The following is a 20385-nucleotide window of genomic DNA, read 5'->3' on the forward strand; positions in this document are numbered from 1 at the left end:
AAAATAGATTTAAAAAAAGAAAACTTAAACATCTCTGAAACTGTCAGGTGTTTAAATATTTGTTGAACTACGAAAACAATTAGTTCAAATTATGCCCCTGGGGTCAGAACTCCCTACAGGCTAGGAGAAAAAATTATATGATTTAAATGGACTTATATAGTATGTAAAGAGTTTACAAAATGTCTGGAAGCAAAAGTCCCAGGGTTTTGATAGTAGATATGTAACATCATATTTAGATTATGATCCTGCACAACATTTTGGATTGCATGCCTCATGGGTCCCAGGGATTACATTTATATATTCTTGTATAGTAAAGAACTTAAACAATATATGAAACCACTAATTCTAGACCTTAAATATTTGATATGTTCCATCAAAGTAGTCCTGCATAATCTCTCTTGAAATCATGCACTTGGGGTCAACTCAGACCAGCCCCCAGAGGTCAAATACTTTACACAGATTTATATAGTTAAATAAAACCTGAAATCTTGCACCCACAAAACCAACACCTCTGATATTTGGTATGTAAGATAAGAAAGTTTTTTTTAGAAAATGATCGAGTTTTGCCCATAGTTAAAACTGGTCGAGTCCCAGGGGTCAGATACTTTGTATATGGTGTTTAAGAGTGATGGTGTGAAATAACTTTTGAAAATCTTCTCTGAAACAACAAGACTTAGAGTTGTTTTTTTTTGGCATGTAACACTTTAAAATTGTCTACTCTGTTGAAATCATTTCCTGGGATCAAAGTTGACCTCAAACTGGAGTGAGAAGGTTCAGATTGTTATTAAAATTATATTTATGTTGCCTTTTTGTAGCTGATGGAGATAATTAATTTACAAGCTAATGTATACTTTCATTAGGTATGCTTCGATTGATAAGTTTAAACTGATGTATATTATATAGCCTCCAGACACCTTTCCCCTATAAAATAAATAGCTTTTTGAAAAGGCGTAAAGTTGGTAAATTACTATCTACTTCCATTGTACTTGTTTCTTGATTTAACCCTTTACCACTCCAGATACGTATTTTTGACCTGTTTGTAGTCCCACAGAAAGATTTTACTTTTATTTAAGTTCGTTTAACTAGGTTCAGGGTTAAAGGTTCCATCTCCAACCCTTAGATACTGAGATACTGAGCAGCAAACAGCCATAAAACCTGACAGACGCGAGTTACTCGAACCTGTTCTGGTTTATGGTGTTTGCACATAGCCATTTTCAGATTGCCTTTGAGTGGGAAAGGGTTAACTCTTCCAGTGCTGGAACCGAATTTTGAAGGCCTTTGCAACAGTTTGGATCCAGATGAGACGCCACAAAACGTGGCGTCTCATCAAGATCCAAACTGTTTGCTATTCTGATAGTATACTTGGATTTTTTTTAAGAAAATGCTAATTTTAAAAATTCAGCAGACAACATTTTAGCAGACGACAAATTTCTTAGCATGCAAAGCCTTAATAGTATTTCCCTTTTCAGAGTAAGTGAGCTGATAGTGGATGACCCTGTGAAATATTCAGAGAAGATTCCAGTGTTCCGGAAGATTACTCTTATGAATACAAAATGTGAATGTAAGTCATATATTGTAGAGATTGTCATATTAATTACCCAGCCAGAGGTAGCTTATTTCTTATACATGGCCGAGTAGAGAATGTAAAGGCTTGCATCATGTTTGAAATGGGTCTTATAAACTTCCTGGCCTCTCGTTATGGAACATCTGCTCATGATATCTTAACATTTTGATAGTAACATGTACAGGTGTGACTCAAGTCACACTTTTGAATTGGTATATAGTATAAACTCAAGGTTTATTGTTAGTCAATTATTTTCCATTAAGTGAAAAAGGTAGAACTCACTTAATTTGTTTTGTTATTTTTCACACCCTTTTATGATGAAATTCTATGACTTCAATTGTAAGATTTCCGTTAGAAATGATTCAAACAACATATTTTGTTATTATTAAAAATTATTAAATATGGACTTCTTCTTAAAGAGGATAACATTCCAGATGTAAACTTTATTTTGAAACTATGACTCTCAAATTACATACATTTGTGTAAATGTTGAAGGTAGGGCAGTAATCAGTTACAGGCATAAGTATGTGCACTTATTTCTTGTAAATCAGCCATCCAAGGAAAAGTGTGAGTCGGTAAAATTTGACCATTATGATATGACTGAAATACTGGTGAAAATTGAAAAAAAATCCAACAAAATGGACAAACACAAAAATATCCACAACATCTTTACCTCCTGTATTCGATGAATATAGAAAACACTGTGGATTTCTGACTATGACATGATAAATGTTTCTGCAGTTGTTGGGTTGGACATCCAGGATGATATGGGGCGACATGAGGTTGGTTTCCAAGACAACACAGAGAAGATCCCCATGTATGATGATAACGGCTGCCGAATGGAGACACACTTTCTCATCAACAAGGTAATGCTTATTTTTCTGGTATATTATTTGTCCACTGGCCTGGAGGTTGTATTCACAATGAGGCCATTTAGTCCAGATTGCCAGATTATGTGATATTAAGGTCTGTGACTAATAGACCATCAGATACTTTTATGTGAAAAAGTGTCCCAAAACTTAACCTTGGTTAAAGTGTGATAACTTTTGCAATATTGAAGATAGCAACTTCATATTTTGGATGCTTGTGTATCTCACGGAGCTGCACATTTTTAGTGGTGAAAAGTCAAGGTCAAGGTCATCCTTCAAGGTCAAAGGTCAAATAATATTAATATAATTGAATTTTTATGCCCCGGATCGAAAGATCGGGGGCATATTGTTTTTGGTCTGTCTGTCTGTCTGTCTGTCTGTCTGCCTGCCTGCCTGCCTGCCTGCCCCAAAACTTTAACCTTGGTTGAAGTTTTGCAATAACTTTTGCATTATTATGCCCCCCTTCAAAGAAGAGGGAGTATATTGCTTTGCACATGTCGGTCAGTCGGTCTGTTGGTCCATCCACCAGGTGGTTTCCGGATGATAACTCAAGAACGCTTGGGCCTGGGATCATGAAACTTCATAGGTACATTGATCATGACTCGCAGATGACCCCTATTGATTTTGAGGTCACTAGGTCAAAGGTCAAGGTCACAGTGACCCGAAATAGTAAAATGGTTTCCGGATGATAACTCAAGAACGCATACGCTTAGGATCATGAAACTTCATAGGTAGATTGATCATGACTCGCAGATGACCCCTATTGCTTTTGAGGTCACTAGGTCAAAGGTCAAGGTCACGGTGACCAAAATAGTAAAATGGTTTCCGGATGATAACTCAAGAAGGCATACGCCTAGGATCATGAAACTTCATCCTAAGATAGATCATGACTCGCAGATGACCCGTATTGATTTTGAGGTCACTAGGTCAAAGTTCAAGGTCACGGTGACCCAAAATAGTAAAATGGTTTTCGGATGATAACTCAATAATGCTTAGGCCTAGGATCATGAAACTTCATAGGTACATTGATCATGACTCGCAGATGACCCCTATTGATTTTGAGGTAACTAGGTCAAAGGTCAAGGTCACGGTGACCCGAAATAGTAAAATGGTTTTCGGATGATAACTCAAGAACGCTTAGGCCTAGGATCATGACACTTCATAGGTACATTGATCATGACTTGCAGATGACCCCTATGGATTTTCAGGTCACTAGGTCAAAGGTCAAGGTCACAGTGACAAAAAACGTATTCACACAATGGCTGCCTCTACAACGGACAGCCCATATGGGGGGCATGCATGTTTTACAAACAGCCCTTGTTGAAGATAGCAACTTGATATTTGGCATGCATGTGTATCTCATGGAGCTGCACATTTTGAGTGGTGAAAGGTCAAGGTCATCCTTCAAGGTTAAAGGTCAAATATATGGCTTCAAAGCGGCGCAATAGGGGGCATTGTGTTTCTGACAAACACATCTCTTGTTCTTTCCTAAAACTTTAACCTTCATTAAAGTTTGGTCATAACTTTTTGAATATTGAAGATACATTTAGCAACATGCTTTTTGGAATGCATGTGTATCTTATGGAGCTGTACATTTTGAGTGGTGAAAGGTCAAGGTCATCATTCAAGGTCAAAGTTCAAATTTATGGCTTCAAAGCAGCGCAATAGGGGGCATTGTGTTTCTGACAAACACATCTCTTGTTTCCCATGGTAAACAATAGCATGTGATCACAAAGTGATAATTATTTAATACCACAAGTATGGGTTTTATTCTTATGGCATGTGATTGCAAAGTGCTATTTATTTACATCAAATTCTTGCACCAACAAACAACTTGGCAGGGAGCTAGAATTTGTAAGTACATGTATTGTTTGTGATTTTGCAGGGTGGTTGTAACAGTGCATTTTCAAATAAGTTTTATCCTTATCCATAAATTTCTGTTGAGTGTTTTTACTTGTGTAGAACAGTGAAAAATAGAAGTGTTTTGAATGATATGTCTGTATTTGTTGTGGAGTTTTCCAAATTATCAAACATATACAATTTACATGGTACATTTGTAACAAAATCATTAACCATGTACCGCTGTTAAAATATAGTTCTCGCAACAAAACACAATAAATAATTAAATTAATGGTATTAAAGATGCATTAAGAAAACATTTGACTTTATTAAAGGTGCCAGGCAATTTCCACGTATCAACTCACTCAGCCAAATCCCAGCCCACAGCAGGTGACATGAGACACGTGGTGCACAAGCTGAGGTTTGGCATGGACCTGGAGGCTGGCAAGGATGTGAAGGGATCCTTTAACCCCATGGAGTCTCTGGACAAGGCTGGAGGCAATGGTAAGGAGGTGAGGGGATCCTTCAACCCCATGGAGTCTCTAGACAAGGCTGGAGGCAATGGTAGGACCGCTGAGCAGTAGGACTGGTAACGCTATTGGCGTAAATACGCAAATAGTAAAGATGTGCATTTTTTAATTGATTGTGTGTATCAATTACCCTGGAAAAAAAAGAGTATTACTCAAAATATTATGTTATTTCAGGGGTACTAAATTTCTAAAGTAAGCTGAGATGGTTTGACAGGCAGCTGTTTAGACTTGTATACAGACTGGTTCATGATACATCATTCTGTAATCGGTAGATTTGTTATCACAGTAGACATTTGATCCCATCTTTAATTTGAGCGGCGTAATCCTTCTTTATGCATCAGATGAAATCTCACTAAATATCTGTTTGTTCATGTTTGAAGGGAATGGCTTCACATTTCCCAAATCCTATAAAACCCTGAATGGTGGTTATATCCCCTTTGGGTTTTAATTGTTAACTGATTTTTAGCTCAGCTATTTTTTGAAAAAAAAATTATGAGCTATTGTTATCACCTTGGCGTCGGCGTCGGCGTCCGGTTAAATTTTGCGTTAAGGTCCACTGTTAGCATAAAGTATCAATGCTATTGCATTCAAACTTGGTACACTTACTTACTATCATGAGGGGACTGGGCAGACAAAGTTAGATAACTCTGGCGTGCATTTTGACAGAATTATGTGCCCTTTTTATACTTAGAAAATTGAAAATTTTGGTTAAGTTTTGTGTTTAGGTCCATTTTATTCCTAAAGTATCAAAGCTATTGCTTTAATACTTGCAACACTTACTAACTATCATAAGGGGACTGTGCAGGCAAAGTTATGTAACTCGGACTCGCATTTTGACAGAATTATGTGCCCTTTTTATACTTAGAAAATTGAAAACTTGTTTAAGTTTTGTGTTTAGGTCCACTTTATTCCTGCAGTATCAAAGCTATTGCTTTCATACTTGCAACACTTACTAACTATCATAAGGGGACTGTGCAGGCAAAGTTATGTAACTCTGACTGGCAGTTTGACAGAATTATGGGCCCTTTATACTTAGAAAATTGAAAATTTGGTTAAGTTTTGTGTTTTGGTCCACTTTACCCCTAAAGTATCATAGATATTGCTTTCATACTTGGAACACTCGCAAACTATCATAAGGGACAGTAAAGGACAAATTGCATAACTCTGGTTGACATTTTGACGGAATTATGGCCCTTTAAAGTTTTTAGACTTAGTAACTTTAAATATATGGTAAAATTTTGTGTTTAGATCCACTTTACTTCTAAAGTATCAAGGCTAGTGCTTTCAAACTTCAAATACTTTCATGCTATCATGAGGGTACTGTACCTGGCAAGTTGAATTTTACCTTGACCTTTGAATGACCTTGACTCTCAAGGTCAAATTATTAATTTTTTCTAAAATTGCCATTACTTCTTTACTTATGATTAGATTTGATTGATACTTTGACAAAACAACTCTTACCTGTCATACCACTTTAGACTCCACCCAAACCATCCCCACGCCCCCCCCCCCGAATTCCCCCCCCCCAAATCCCCACTCTCATTTTTTTTTTAAAGATTATCTAATAAATGACCACTACACCCTCACACTATACCCCCCACCCCCAAATTTTTTTTATTATTATTTATTATTATTATTTTATTTATGAAATACCGTCCAACCATCCCACCCAAAAATACCCCCCCCCCCAAAAAAAAAAGATATTTTTTTTTGCATTTTTGGAAGATAATGTAATAAATGACCACACTATACACCCCTCTTCACTTCACTCCTCCCTCCTTTGTGATTGAAATTGAGATAGGTCCCTTCACCTTTAAAAAGAAAAAAAGATGAGCGGTCTGCACCCGCAAGGCGATGCTCTTGTTTCAGATAGTGACATCTTGAGAAAAAATTCTCTGGAAAATTTTAAATTGTCATCATTTTGATCGCAAGTCCGAGGTAACTGAACAAGGTCCATAACTCTGACCTGCAATTAATCAGAATTGTGCCGATTTTAGATTTTTTTTTATCGTAAACATGCAAGTTCTCCATATGACAGTTTCTACAACAGGTATTCAATAGAAACTTCACAAAGGTTTGGGTTCATTGCCTGAGGTCACTGACTACATTTCATAACAATAACCTGCTAGTAAGCAGAGTGAGGACCCCATTAATTTTGTACTTAAAAATTTGGTTAAGATAATCATGCATTTTTCCCATATCACTTTTTTAGTACAGGTATTCAATTCAAACTTCACACATGTTTTTGGAGTGGGGTCATGGTACGAGTACACTGACCAAGTTCTGTAACTCTGACCTGCAATTTTGCAGAATAATGCCTCCTGTTTGCACTTCAAAATTGGGTTAAATTATTCACCATAACACTGTTTTTACTACAAGCATTCAGTTGAAACTTCACAAATGTCTGAGGTCACCAACCATGGCCCATCAATCTAAGCTGCAATTGTGTAGAATTAAGCCCCTTACTGTACTCTTTGTACTTTGGAATTTCAGTTAAGCAATTGCGTGCAACAATTGCAATCTGACATACAGAGTCGACATAGGATTTCATTTGGGTCTAGTTAGGTTAAGGTCACTGTTGCTAAAATTAGAAAATTAAAAATTTATGCATAATGACTTCATTGAGGATTTGGATATTATGCTGAAATTGTGTGTGTGTAGATTGCAGGCTGATCTAGTAAGGGATTGCATTTGGGGTCAGTGGGATCAAGTTAAATGTTGCTAAAATTAGAAAAAGTGTTTCTATTTGATAACTTTTGTTTGGATGGAGGTATTGTGCTGAACCTTTGTTTGCCTTTAGACATGGCTTGTTCAATAGATACTTACAACCCTTTCTCTTTTGATATTCATATTTAACAATGTAATGAGAACAATGCTCATATAGTCGTGTGGAAACAAAACACTGTTTGTCAGGCATGGGATCATAGCTGTATTAAGTGTTTTGCAAATAATTTCTGTCAATTTCATATTAATATGCATAACTAGGCATACCGGTAGTAGTGATGATTCATTTATCAAATGTGAACTCAATTCAGCTTGAAAATCAATTGCATTTTCGAGAACATTCTCACAATTATTATTATCAACAGGGGGCTTACTAGATCAACTGCCAAACTTGACAAGTGTTTGAGTCACTTGTTTCGTTTGAAAACACTATATGTGCCCTTCATGTTTTCAGCACAGGCTACCCATGACTACATAGTACGTGTGGTCCCCTCGGTGTATGTGAGCATGAACGGTAACAAGAGGTTCCCCTACCAGTACACCTACTCCTACAGGGTATGTAGCCTCCTTCAGTAAGCTCTGGCACACAACAATTGACGTTTTTCTCTTATTTTGGGAAAACTGGTCTCAATGCATGTGCATCAAGTTTTGTCCCTGATTAGCCTGTGCATTCCACACAGGCTAACCAGGGCCGTCACTTTCCGCTGTTATTGATTTTTGTGTGGAAAGGAAGTCCCTTAAAAACAAAAATCCAGTTTAAGAGGAAAAAATTGTCCAAGATAAGCCTGTGCAAGCTACATGTACACTGGGACGACAATTTACGCACATGCATTAAATCCAGTTTCTCAGAATGAGGCTCATTTTTGCTACAAGTCCTGGAGAGTTGTAGCACCTGGTTTACATATTGTTGTCTATTTTGCTACAAGTCCTGGAGAGTTGTAGCACCTGGTTTAAATATTGTTGTCTTTTTCTGCCAAAAATGCAAATCTATTTAATTTAGAGCACTTGCATCAAAAGCCTAAGGTTTATTGAAATATTTTTATTTCTTAGCTAGGACCAGTATTTGATTTCTAATGCAAAGATCTTGAGAGAGCTCCCAGAGCGGGATTAGAATCCCGACCTCAAGGCAGATACCACATCCACTACCGCACTGCCACTGTGTTCTAGTGGTATATGCACATATGCCCTATGTTATAGTGGTAAATGCACATATGCCCTGTATTATAGTGGTATATGCACTTATGCCCTGTGTTATAGTGGTATATGCACATATGCCCTGTGTTATAGTGGAATATGTACTTATGCCCTGTGTTATAGTGGTATATGCACATATGCCCTGTGTTATAGTGGTATATGCACTTATGCCCTGTGTTATAGTGGTATATGCACATATGCCCTATGTTATAGTGGTATATGTACTTATGCCCTATGTTATAGTGGTATATGCACATATGCCCTGTGTTATAGTGGAATATGTACTTATGCCCTGTGTTATAGTGGTCTATGCACTTATGCCCTATGTTATAGTGGTATATGCACATATGCCCTGTGTTATAGTGGAATATGTACTTATGCCCTGTGTTATAGTGGTCTATGCACTTATGCCCTATGTTATAGTGGTATATGTACTTATGCCCTGTGTTATAGTGGTATATGCACTTATGCCCTATGTTATAGTGGTATATGTACTTATGCCCTGTGTTATAGTGGTATATGCACATATGCCCTGTGTTATAGTGGAATATGTACTTATGCCCTGTGTTATAGTGGTCTATGCACTTATGCCCTATGTTATAGTGGTATATGCACATATGCCCTGTGTTATAGTGGAATATGTACTTATGCCCTGTGTTATAGTGGTATATGTACTTATGCCCTGTGTTATAGTGGAATATGTACATATGCCCTATGTTATAGTGGTATATGCACATATGCCCTGTGTTATAGTGGTATATGCACTTATGCCCTATGTTATAGTGGTATATGTACTTATATTATTACCCAGTGTTATAGTGGTACATAAACTTATGCCCTCAGACATTACAGACGTGTTTGCACTAATGCATTTTTGAACACCATTCAACAATTGAATAAACGATAAAAGCTTACTCAAGGGACACTAATATGTAAAGAGAACTCAAGAGAATGTTGTCTTGAAAAAAAGATGCTTCTAACTTCTTGACTGCTGAAAGTTATCAACGAAATCTGTTAAAAACTGTTTTTACTGTTTAAAAACATTAACTCGTCATGCAGTTATGCATTTTTTAGCTTGACTGTATATCTAGAGCCCCAGGCTTTGAGAGACACTGTTGAGTGTGTTTCCTGGGTAGAAACCAGGTCTTGGTATCTTAAAAGAATATACTGACAATGTCAAAGAATGATGATCAAAGTTGGTAACTCCTGATCGCTAGCCGGATTTCATATCCATAACGACAAAGTGACTGGTCAAGAAATTTTAGTCATTTTTCAACATTTGTTCACAGACTGTATTATGTTCAATATCTGCAATAAAATTTCTTACTCTGACAACATTTACCCAAAAGGTGTTCTGTCTGGGACAAACCTCTTGTTTATTTTTGTTTTAAGAAATTGAAAATAACAACAAAAACAACAGCAGATGGGTTTTGTTTCTTTTTTGAGAAAAAATCTCATGTGCAAAGTTGAGATTTGGGCAATTTATAATGTTCTTCTACTGCTACATTGAAATGATAATTAAATAAAAAAAATTAATTAAAAGATTGTAACTTGACAGAAACAAACTCTCTGTTCACTTTGGAGCAGATGTTTAACCCAGTTAGTGCAGGACTAGGTCTGAAGTCCCGTTTGCAAAATTGGGCTGGGAGATTTTCTCACTTGATGTGAGTTAATTAGTCCTCATACATGATAAATCACCGAGGTGCTTGTCCGTCACACTGCCAGGAGCCTCAAAATACCAAAATCCAATATGGCCGCCAACGGCCATGTTGAAAAAGAAAAAAATATTGCCTTTTGGAGTAAAATCAAATGTTTTACCTCTAAATTATGTATTTGTTTGGTGAGAACTCAGTTATGAGAGGTCTTGTTAAATATGGAGGGTAATTGATCCGGAAAGGTCTAGTACAAGGTCATATGATACATCAACGACCATGAGTTGACCTTGGACAGTAAAAGCCAGTGTATAAATTTTAATGTGACAAAATTTGACTTAATTAATTAAATTACAATATTGTTGTGCACGTTTTACAAAATATTGGCACATTTAGATAATTTACCCACGTTGTACTCACAGACAAGTGACTAGTAAATTGAAAATTTTCACATTCGGTGGAAAAATACTACAGTGTGCAGGACTCAAACCCAAATGCAGATGGTACGAAAATGTGATAATCGACCAAACCCCTGACCAAGCAAACATGTGGTATTTGTTCAACATTGGCTCAAAGTCAAACCGACGTGACATCTATTTGATGTCGGGAAGACTTTGAACCAATGTCAGGTGTTGGTTGGGTAATCACTGAGTCATCTCCAGTCCTAGGGACAGGCTCACGGGCTTACACCTTATTCCATATGGCATTATAGCAAAAACACCCACAACTCATAAACATGAAATCATTCTCATTTCAATAGGTTTAAAAATACTTTGTTTCACATAGATTACATACAGTTCCAAAGTTAGTCATTTCAAGTCAGGTTTCCACAAGGTAAATTGTCCATTTTACCATGACAAAATGTGATGCAAAGCACCCCAGCAGCACGGCATGGACAACTTTGATTATCGCACTTTCCTGTACACTTGCACAATATCAGCAAGCTCCGTGGTAAAGGCTTCAAGCACTTTGTGGACTACAGCGTGCCAAGGTGCTCCTCCCATCCACCATGTGGAACTGGTGCCAGCCATGTCCGAGACCATCAATATTTAAGCAGTTTACATGCCCTAAGTATTAGAATGGCTCATCTACGAATATTTCCTTTGATTACACTGCTTGTAGGAGGTAGGCAATCAAGTCCAGCACTAGCACTGGCACAGTTCTCTAGTCGGAGATGGTCAAATGTTTCCGCAGTTGTCGTCAATCTGGCCCCTGCCCAGACGCGTACCAGATACTTTTCTGATAATGCTTCATCCTGCTCTGACAAGGTATCTGTTTCTCCAACATTCATTAAAAACTGTACCGGGTCAGAGGTCACAGCTGCATGCTTGGTTCCCACTTAACTCATGCAGTCGTCGCCTGTCAATATGTGAGCCTTTATCATTGTCTTTGCCAGCGGTGTCCCAAGCGGATAAATTGCCTGATGCAACGGAAGCATTCGACGCTTCTCACCAGTACCATACTGCTGCCATATTTCTTTCATACCGAGTGTCTGAAAATATGGAGTGAAGTGAAGCAATAATACAAAGCTGTCGGTGTCGTTGGACATCACAACAACTCTTTGACACTGTTTGATACAAGCAGCCCACTCAACATGAGCAACTACCCTGGCATCGGCCTCCTCAATCCAGTTTGACAGTTAAAATAATGACTTCATTACCAAACTTAATTGCTGGAAGAGCTTCATTGTCAGAGACAACTGAACTTGCAATGATAGGGTTGGCAAAGACGTCATTGCACACTATATTCCTTACCAATTGTTGAAGATTAAGCTTATTTTCCTCGAATGCCCATAATTTATTAAGTTGTTGTGGGATTGGTGTGTCTCTGCTCATGTCAATAATTGCAATACCTGTTGCTTCGTCTTAGCGCTGCAACCGTTCACCTTCCTTTAAAGAAATTTCAACGTATGAGTCTAGTACAAGATGAATGTACTCTGGCCCCTAACATATGCTTGACGCTGAGTTGATGACAGAATTGATTGCACCACCCAGAGTGGAAAATTGTGCAAGTGGCATCTGTCGCATCTTAGACATAAAGTCCACGATGACATGAGTGGGAAGAAGAGATTCCCGACTCCATTTATTGATGTCCAGTCTAGATTCAATCTCCCCAATATGTTTTGACTTATGAACATGGGCTGGGAGGTCACCACCAAATAATGGAGATGAAGAAATCAAATCATGAGATAATATCTGCTTGAGGGACATGCCTCGTTCCTGTGCAATGCCCATGCTCCTCTGTGCATCTGCCATATCTTTGGATGACGGGGCATTCCGTTCCATAAGAATTGCTTTTGATGTACTAGTAAATAATGACTGTTTTAGATGGTCAGTGCACTTGGGAAGCGTTCTCTTTGAAATGGTGGAACTGATGGTTATGGCTTTCTAAACTATTCTCTCCTGCCTGTATGCGCGGTAAACACGTTCACCATTTTCAATACATTTGAGAAGCCGGACAGCAGCCTCTTTGTCAACAGCCAGTTGTGTCAGTAAATTGTGTAGTGGAACTGGAACATTGACCGTCACTGTGTATGGGTTCTGACGTTCGAGCACATAGTCCAACAACACTTCTACATTGTAGTTGAACGAGTTACGAGTGGCAATCAGTGAATGCTGAAGATGACATTCTGTGTGATCCATCGACTTGTTGGTGGTTAGCAGATTGAGGAGGCTGGTGATGGACCCTATCTCATGGAAAAAAAGCTCATATTCTGCTACTGCATCACATTGCGTGTCTCTCCTACAACATAGTAACCTCCTGGACCCTTTGATATTCTCTGAATAGTCTGCTCAACCTTCATATCACCTGCAACACTTTAAACCAGCCTGGGCGGTCCCTAACAACCAATTTACCAATGGAAAAGCGCCGATAAAGCTCAGGCTGTGTGAACTTTATTACCTTTATTTGTTCAAGGTACCATGAACCATAACGCAAGTAGCTAATGCAGTCATATTCAGCAAATATTTGCATGGAATCTTCAGTGGTAGCTACATGCAGATTCCAGATTCCTTCTCTGTCAGGGACTACTGCATCTTTGATGATGGACACTAACTGCAACCATACACCAAAGAATATGCAAAGCTCAGACTAAGCCTCGCATTCTTTCTGAAAGTATTGATGCAATTTTTTTATCTGCCCGTTAATAACCTCAAACTGCTCTGGACAGCGTTCATTGGCAACAAGCATGTTTACCAGTTCCTTCATCTGCTCCAGGACTGGGTATGTAGCCTTGTCCTTATGTGTCCAAAAAGCTTGCCACTCCAGTTTATGAATTAAGTCCTCCACCATCAGCATACCAGTTAGGGCCCGTACATAATGGCTGCCGTTCAACACTGTCTCTATCAAATATGGTCAAAACACCCCGCATTCGATCAATGAGTCATCTAGGCTAGAGCCTTGCAGAAGTTTGCCCTGACATCTAAGCAGAACCAAAGTTTATCAAAATAGCAGCCAGCATGCTGTGGTAAACAGACTCGCATTTCGCAATACCATGACTTTCACACTTTTGTAAATAAAATGATCGGATCAATGTTTGCAGTTAAAATGCACTAATAAGCATAAAATTAAATGATTTCCTATAAAGAAGAATGGTTCTATTGCATATTTTTATAGATTTTAATACAAATACCATATGCAAATAAACATTTGACAATATAAAACTGCATAAATAAGCGTTAAATTTTAGTAAAATTGAAGCTGTCAATTCAGCAAATAAACGAATCAAATAATCAAAGGACTGAGCGGTATTAAAGACAAAATGCCGTTTCAAGGTCATTCTGACTTTGAAAAAATACATTGATAACATAAATTTATCCTACACACTATATTTAGTCAGTGTATATATTTATTATAATTAATGTATATTGTTGTTACGGTAAATACAAGTAAAACTTGTATTATTTCAATGGCAGTCATTTTTGAATCGATAATAGCAAAAACGTGGCATGATGCACGACAAGCACCTCGCTTTTTTTGCATGTCTACAAACCCATAAACTCAATTCCACTGAGAAACGCCCCCAACTACATTTTGCAAACGGGTCCACATACCAAGTACAGGACTAAGTATGGAATTGTTGTTATACTATTAACCGACACAAACATTTACAACATTATTTTAGCACTAAGTCAGAGATTTTAAATCAAAAGCCTGTAATGTTTAGTCAGATTTTGCTCTGAATTTTTTAACAGATAAATGAACGAAAATGTTTGAATTCTGTGTGTCCTCTCTAGGAGTTAGTACAGTACGGCCATGGTGGTCATATGATGCCAGCTATTTGGTTCCGATACGAACTCAGTCCCATTACCGTACAGTATACTGAAAAGAGGCAGCCAATTTATCATTTTCTCACTACGGTAAGACCAGTAGTTGTCGGACATGCATGTACATGCCCTTAAGTATGTTGTTTTTCACCAAAGCCTGGAAAACTGTGTGTTTTACAACAGCCTTTGTAATAAGTAACAAGAAACATAATTTGGAAAAAAACCCAGACATGTGCTCTTTATTTAAAAAGAGAGACTTTTCTTCCTGGTTAATTCTGTATTTATTCATAGAGGTGGTTAAACACTTTTAAAAATATAACACACCGAAATAATGTACATTTTTGAAGCTGTGAACTTTTTTTGTTTAATGTTTTTGAGGTTGTTGCAAAACATGCATTTTCCCTGCAAGTGCTCACAATGTTTAATAGACCATAATATATGTTAACAGCAGTTTATTGTGTGCATGTTTAGGAAAAGCTTATTGCAAACAAAAATCCAGCGGTGTGGTTCAAATATCAGTTGAGCCCGATAACTGTTCAGTACAGGGAAATGAGGAAACCCCTGTATCACTTCCTGACAACTGTGAGTAGGTGCAGTGTAACCTGTGTTTGACCAATCACCTTTCACCAGAAATTCAAATTAACCAATCCAATACTTTTTGTATATATCAGTGTAGCAAATCCCTATATCAATGTATACATCATATTTTTGTGTTTTATTGATGAAGAAGCAGGCTACAACAATTATTACACAATATTTTTTTTAAAAAGTAACTTAAATACTCAAACAAATATTTCGCAAAATATTTGGTAAAATCAAGTTTACACATTAAAAATCAGTGTTACTTATAGCAACAGAATAAATTTAAAGGCTAAATGTGGTATGGCAACATAGATTTAACGAGATACAAAATGCTAGTTTTTATTTTTTGTGCGACAATAGAAGTATGTCATGCTTCCAAAGCCAAAAAATGTTTAGATATCATAGCCGGAAATTCACATGGAATATATTGTGACACAAGAAAATAAAAACCAGACCACATCTAGCGTTGACATTTTGGCTATTGCTAAAAGGAACATTGATTTTTGTATGTGTTGACTTTATTTTTCAAAATAGTGTACGAAATATTCATTGATTTTGAGTGTTTATGAGCTTTTAATATGAAATTTGATTCAGAGCTAAGATTTTTAGCAAATAAAGTTTCCATTTTTTCTTTCACAAAACATTTATTTTTATTATAATGTTGAGTATTTTGAAATGCTTGAAATAAATATTAGTACATGAGTCATCCCCACATGTTACACTGTAGATCACTGTAGATCACTGTAGATAATTATTTTGTTAACCAGGTTTTCCGAAGGAAAAAACTGGTTATTAGATTGGCGAATGCGGGCGGGCTGGCTGGCTGGCTGGCTGGTGGGCTGGCGGGCTGGCGGGCGGGCGGAACAAGCTTGTCCGGGCCATACCTATGTCGTTCATTGTCAGATTTTCAAATCATTTGGCACATTTGTTCACCATCATTGGACGGTGTGTCGCGCGAAACAATTACGTCGATATATCCAAGGTCAAGGTCACACTTTGAGTTCAAAGGTAAAAAATGGCCATAAATGAGCTTGTCCTGGCCATAACTATGTCATTCATTGTGAGATTTTAAAATCATTTGGCACATTTGTTCACCATCATGCGACGGTGTGTCGCACGAAAGAATCACGTCAATATCTCCAATGTCAAGGTCGCCACGACTAAAAATAGATTTTTTTTAAAAACAAACTTACAAAGGGGGTTAATTTTGTTTGTTCATTTCAAAAGTTCAGTTTCAGTTTTCTCCCTTTATCAGATTTTTTTTTCACAATGAAAACCTGGTTTTGTGACAATTTTGTCCCTTGTTTTCTTTTTTTCTTTGTCAATGCATTTTTTACACTAACTTTAGTTTGTGGATTCCTTATTTCTGTTGAATTTCATTTTGGTCGTGGGCTGTCATTTTGTTAATTTCATATGCACAGCTGGTCATAACTCATAAAGTCATTTAATATATACTATTTTCAAAATTAAGATAAATTCCCTTGAAACTTATGCTAGACAGATTTGTGCATCTTTATGATACTGGAATCTCTCATATAAAATCACCAAGTGTGTGGGTATATCTACTTTTACATTTGTCAATAGATTGGATTTACTGTTGACTCAATTTTCTCGTGCAGTGATCCACAGACTTGTGCGACTGTGAACTAAGTCATAGATATAGATGCCATATAAATTGTGTTTATTTGTGGAGCAATCTTCTGCATTTCTCAAGCAATTTGATTGGAACTTTAAAAGTGTTAACGCCATGAAGTCTGATGATTCATGTGCATGATAAATTGATCACACCCATTGATCTTCTTATTCCTGAGTTTTGTACCATTAAAGTGAGCCATAGTACCATTAAAGTAAGCCATAGTAAGCTGTCATGCCTTTGTCAAAGTTGTGCGAAGTTTCACGTATGTGACAATGCTCTTGTTCAGTTTATTAAAAGTGTTTATGTTATTTTCAAAACAAAGGTAGGAGATTTCTTTGAAAGATTTTCTAAATGTATTAGTTTGAACTATAAGACAGTTTTTTAAGCCATCATCTTTTATATACAGTTGATGGAGCACAAAATTAATTAATGACTCAAATTATTCTAAGTAAATTACAATATCATTTATATAACAGACCAAATTATTTTGATTGACCTAACTGTTAAATAATGAATTTACTATTCGACAAGTTAAGAATTTTCTGTCGCTTCACTAGACTGAAGTTGTGTCTGTTACCTCTAAAATTGATGGTGGTGGTTAGTTTAGATTGTTGGTGATATCATTTACCAGAGATGAAATTGATCTTTAAATTTTATGCCTGTACTTGTATATAAATAGCACTTTTAGCTAATGTTATTCTGTCCTTGTCAAAGAAGTGAAGGGATATTGCTTAATGCCGGTCAGTCCTTTGTCTTTTTCTTTGTTTGCACAAGAATTTAAAGATCTCTATAGATTTGAAAGTAAACAGAATTCACACCATGATATTTGTTTTTACTTCATATTGGCAAAACACTAGAAGTTACAATCACATATCTGCAAAACACTTTTAGTTACAATAATCCAAATTGGTTAGCTGGTTGCCTGAGAGAGACTGAAAACAAAGGTCAATAATTCAAAGGTCAAGTTCACAAAGGCTTGTAACATGATTGTTTTTCTGCTTGATATTTTGGGAAAGTTTTAATCAACGAGCAGCCACATTGTTATTTTTTGTTCATGGAGAGAAACAAAGACATGATAAATGTCAAGGTCAACAGTCAAGGGGTTGTTGAAAAAACTTCGGCTTTTTATGTCATCATGGTTGTGGTCTGCTAAGGATCGATTTTGATTTCAATGTGTCAACAACTAGGTTTTATGTATTGTATTTCTTCATTTTGCAGTAATAGTGAAGAATGGCATTGTCAGCTATGTTATTTAAAGTGTGTGTTTTTATCTAGGCTGTTTTCGGAGAAAACCTGAGCTATTGTCATAGCCAGCTCGTCCGCCGTCCGCCGTAGGCGTCGTGCTAAAACCTTAACATTGGCTCTAAGATCAAAGTGCTTCCACCTACAACTTTGAAACTTCATATGTAGATGCATCTTGATGAGTTCTACACGCCACACCTATTCTTGGGTCACTAGGTCAAAGGTCAAGGTCACTGTGACCTCTGATATAAAACTTTAACATAGGCTCTAAAATCAAAGTGCTTCCACCTACAACTTTGAAACTTCATATGTAGTTGCACCTTGATGAGTTCTACATGCCACACATATTTTTGGGTCACTAGGTCAAAGGTCAAGGTCACTGTGACCTCTAACATAAAACTTTAACAAAAACCTTAACATTGCCTCTAAAATCAAAGTGCTTCCACCTACAACTTTGAAACTTTATATGAAGATGCACCTTGATGAGTTCTACATGCCACACCCATTTTGGGTCACAAGGTCAAAGGTCAAGGTCACTGTGACCTCAAAAAAAAAAAATTCTGACAAGCTTTTGCAGCCGAACGTGGCAAATGAGTTTAATAGTACTGGTAATATTATTCAATATCATCCTTAGAAGTTTACCTGTAGTGTAATTGTGTCATTGTGTCATTGTTTTCATCCATGGTTTTCAGGTCTGTGCTATTATCGGAGGAACGTTCACTGTGGCCGGAATTTTGGACTCCTGTATATTCACAGCACATGAAATCATTAAGAAGATTGAGATCGGCAAACAAAGCTGAATGGATCCCTGCTCTTAGGTCTTATCAAATGTATGATATTTTACTCTGGCTGCTGAAGTACACTGAGAATTGAAAGTGTAAAAATGTGCACATTTTTGAGCTTAAAATAAAATGAGAATTTGTCATATTGAATTTATCATTTAGTTTCTGTTTCTTTTCACTTTTATTACACTCATTTGTTAAAAAGTAGATAATGCCAGTAGATATATTAATTTCCTAAAGTTCTATACAATGTAGTCATAAATAGATGATTACATGTACAAGTTATGAACATTGTACAGTATTATGCAATATATTTTTGTATGCATTTTTAGCTAGACTATTATATATGAAATACATATAGTGGAGCTATCTTACTCACCCCGGCGTCGGCGTTCCCGTTCCTGTTAGCGTTAGCGTGCAAATGTTTAAGTTTGCGTATTACCCAAAATATTTCCTATGTCTTTTAACAAATTGCTTTCATATTTTGCATACTTCTTTACCAACATGACCCCAATCTATAAACAAGAGCAGACAACTGTATCAAGCATTTTGACAGAATTATGGCCCCTTTTATACTTAGAATATGTATATTATTGATAAATCTATGTTTAAGTATCCGTACTACCCCAAATATTTCCTATGTCCTTTGACATATTGCTTTCATATTTTGCATACTTTTTTACCAACATGATCCCAATCTATAAACAAGAGCAGGCAACTGTATCAAGCATTTTGACAGAATTATGGCCCCTTTTTAAACTTAGATAATTGAACATTTTGCTTAAATTGCCATTACTTCTTTATTTATGATCACATTTCATTCATACTTTGACAAAACAACACTTACCTGACATACCACAATGGATTCCACCCAAACCATCCCCCATGCCCTACCCCAGAATCCCCCCCACCAATAAAAAATAATATTTTTTTTCCCTTATTTTTGAAAGATCATCTATTAAATGACCACACACCCACATTTTACCCCCCCTCTCCATGTTGGCTTACGTTATACTGTCAAGCACTTGAATAGTCGAGCGTGCTGTCCTCTGACAGCTCTTGTTTAGCATTGTTTTTAAATTTCTTCACATCATTACACAGATATGTAAAAGAACAAATATTTTCTGCTTTATTTTGTGTAATAAAATTATTGTTTGGGCCTATGATCAGACATAAAAAAATAATTTAAAAAACACAATTGACATATCAACAATCTACACGGTTTATCATTAAATGACCATATCATGCGCCTAATTGTCAATTTATGTGAAAAAGTATAGTTACAAATCAGATTTTTTTTACTTAAATACTATATAAATACCCTCTCTTTTGTTTATATCCACATCTATTTATATCTTTGATATCAATTAGAACACAAAGACTATAATGCATTTTATTTACATATGTGTATCACAGTAGATAAATATATCTACATTCGGCACATATGTTTATGTGCAGTTAAGAACTCTTAGTGTTGTACATTCTAAGGTTGTGAAACTTTTAGTC

The 20385-nt window shown here is 36.6% G+C and overlaps 1 protein-coding gene across 1 annotated transcript; it reads left to right on the plus strand.

Moving 5' to 3' along the window:
• The first annotated feature begins 179 nt into the window (after positions 1-179).
• On the plus strand, positions 180-19029 carry LOC127840743 (endoplasmic reticulum-Golgi intermediate compartment protein 1-like). Its single transcript, XM_052369159.1, has 7 exons — positions 180-220; positions 1470-1561; positions 2306-2430; positions 4608-4836; positions 7981-8081; positions 15109-15219; positions 18790-19029. Exons 1-7 carry the CDS (start codon positions 180-182, stop codon positions 18895-18897), a joined length of 807 nt encoding a protein of 268 aa, XP_052225119.1. The 3' UTR covers positions 18898-19029.
• The last annotated feature ends 1356 nt before the right edge of the window (positions 19030-20385 follow it).

The sequence above is a fragment of the Dreissena polymorpha genome, chromosome 8, assembly GCF_020536995.1.
Source record: "Dreissena polymorpha isolate Duluth1 chromosome 8, UMN_Dpol_1.0, whole genome shotgun sequence".
NCBI lineage: Eukaryota > Metazoa > Mollusca > Bivalvia > Myida > Dreissenidae > Dreissena > Dreissena polymorpha.

Bases quoted from the DNA above. Each gene is read 5' to 3' on its own strand.
- LOC127840743 (XM_052369159.1), top strand. From the start codon at position 180: ATGTCTGGAAGCAAAAGTCCCAGGGTTTTGATAGTAGATAT. The intron at 1,562-2,305 runs GTAAGTCATATA...ATGTTTCTGCAG, and splicing joins TATGAATACAAAATGTGAAT to TTGTTGGGTTGGACATCCAG. The intron at 15,220-18,789 runs GTGAGTAGGTGC...CATGGTTTTCAG, and splicing joins TGTATCACTTCCTGACAACT to GTCTGTGCTATTATCGGAGG.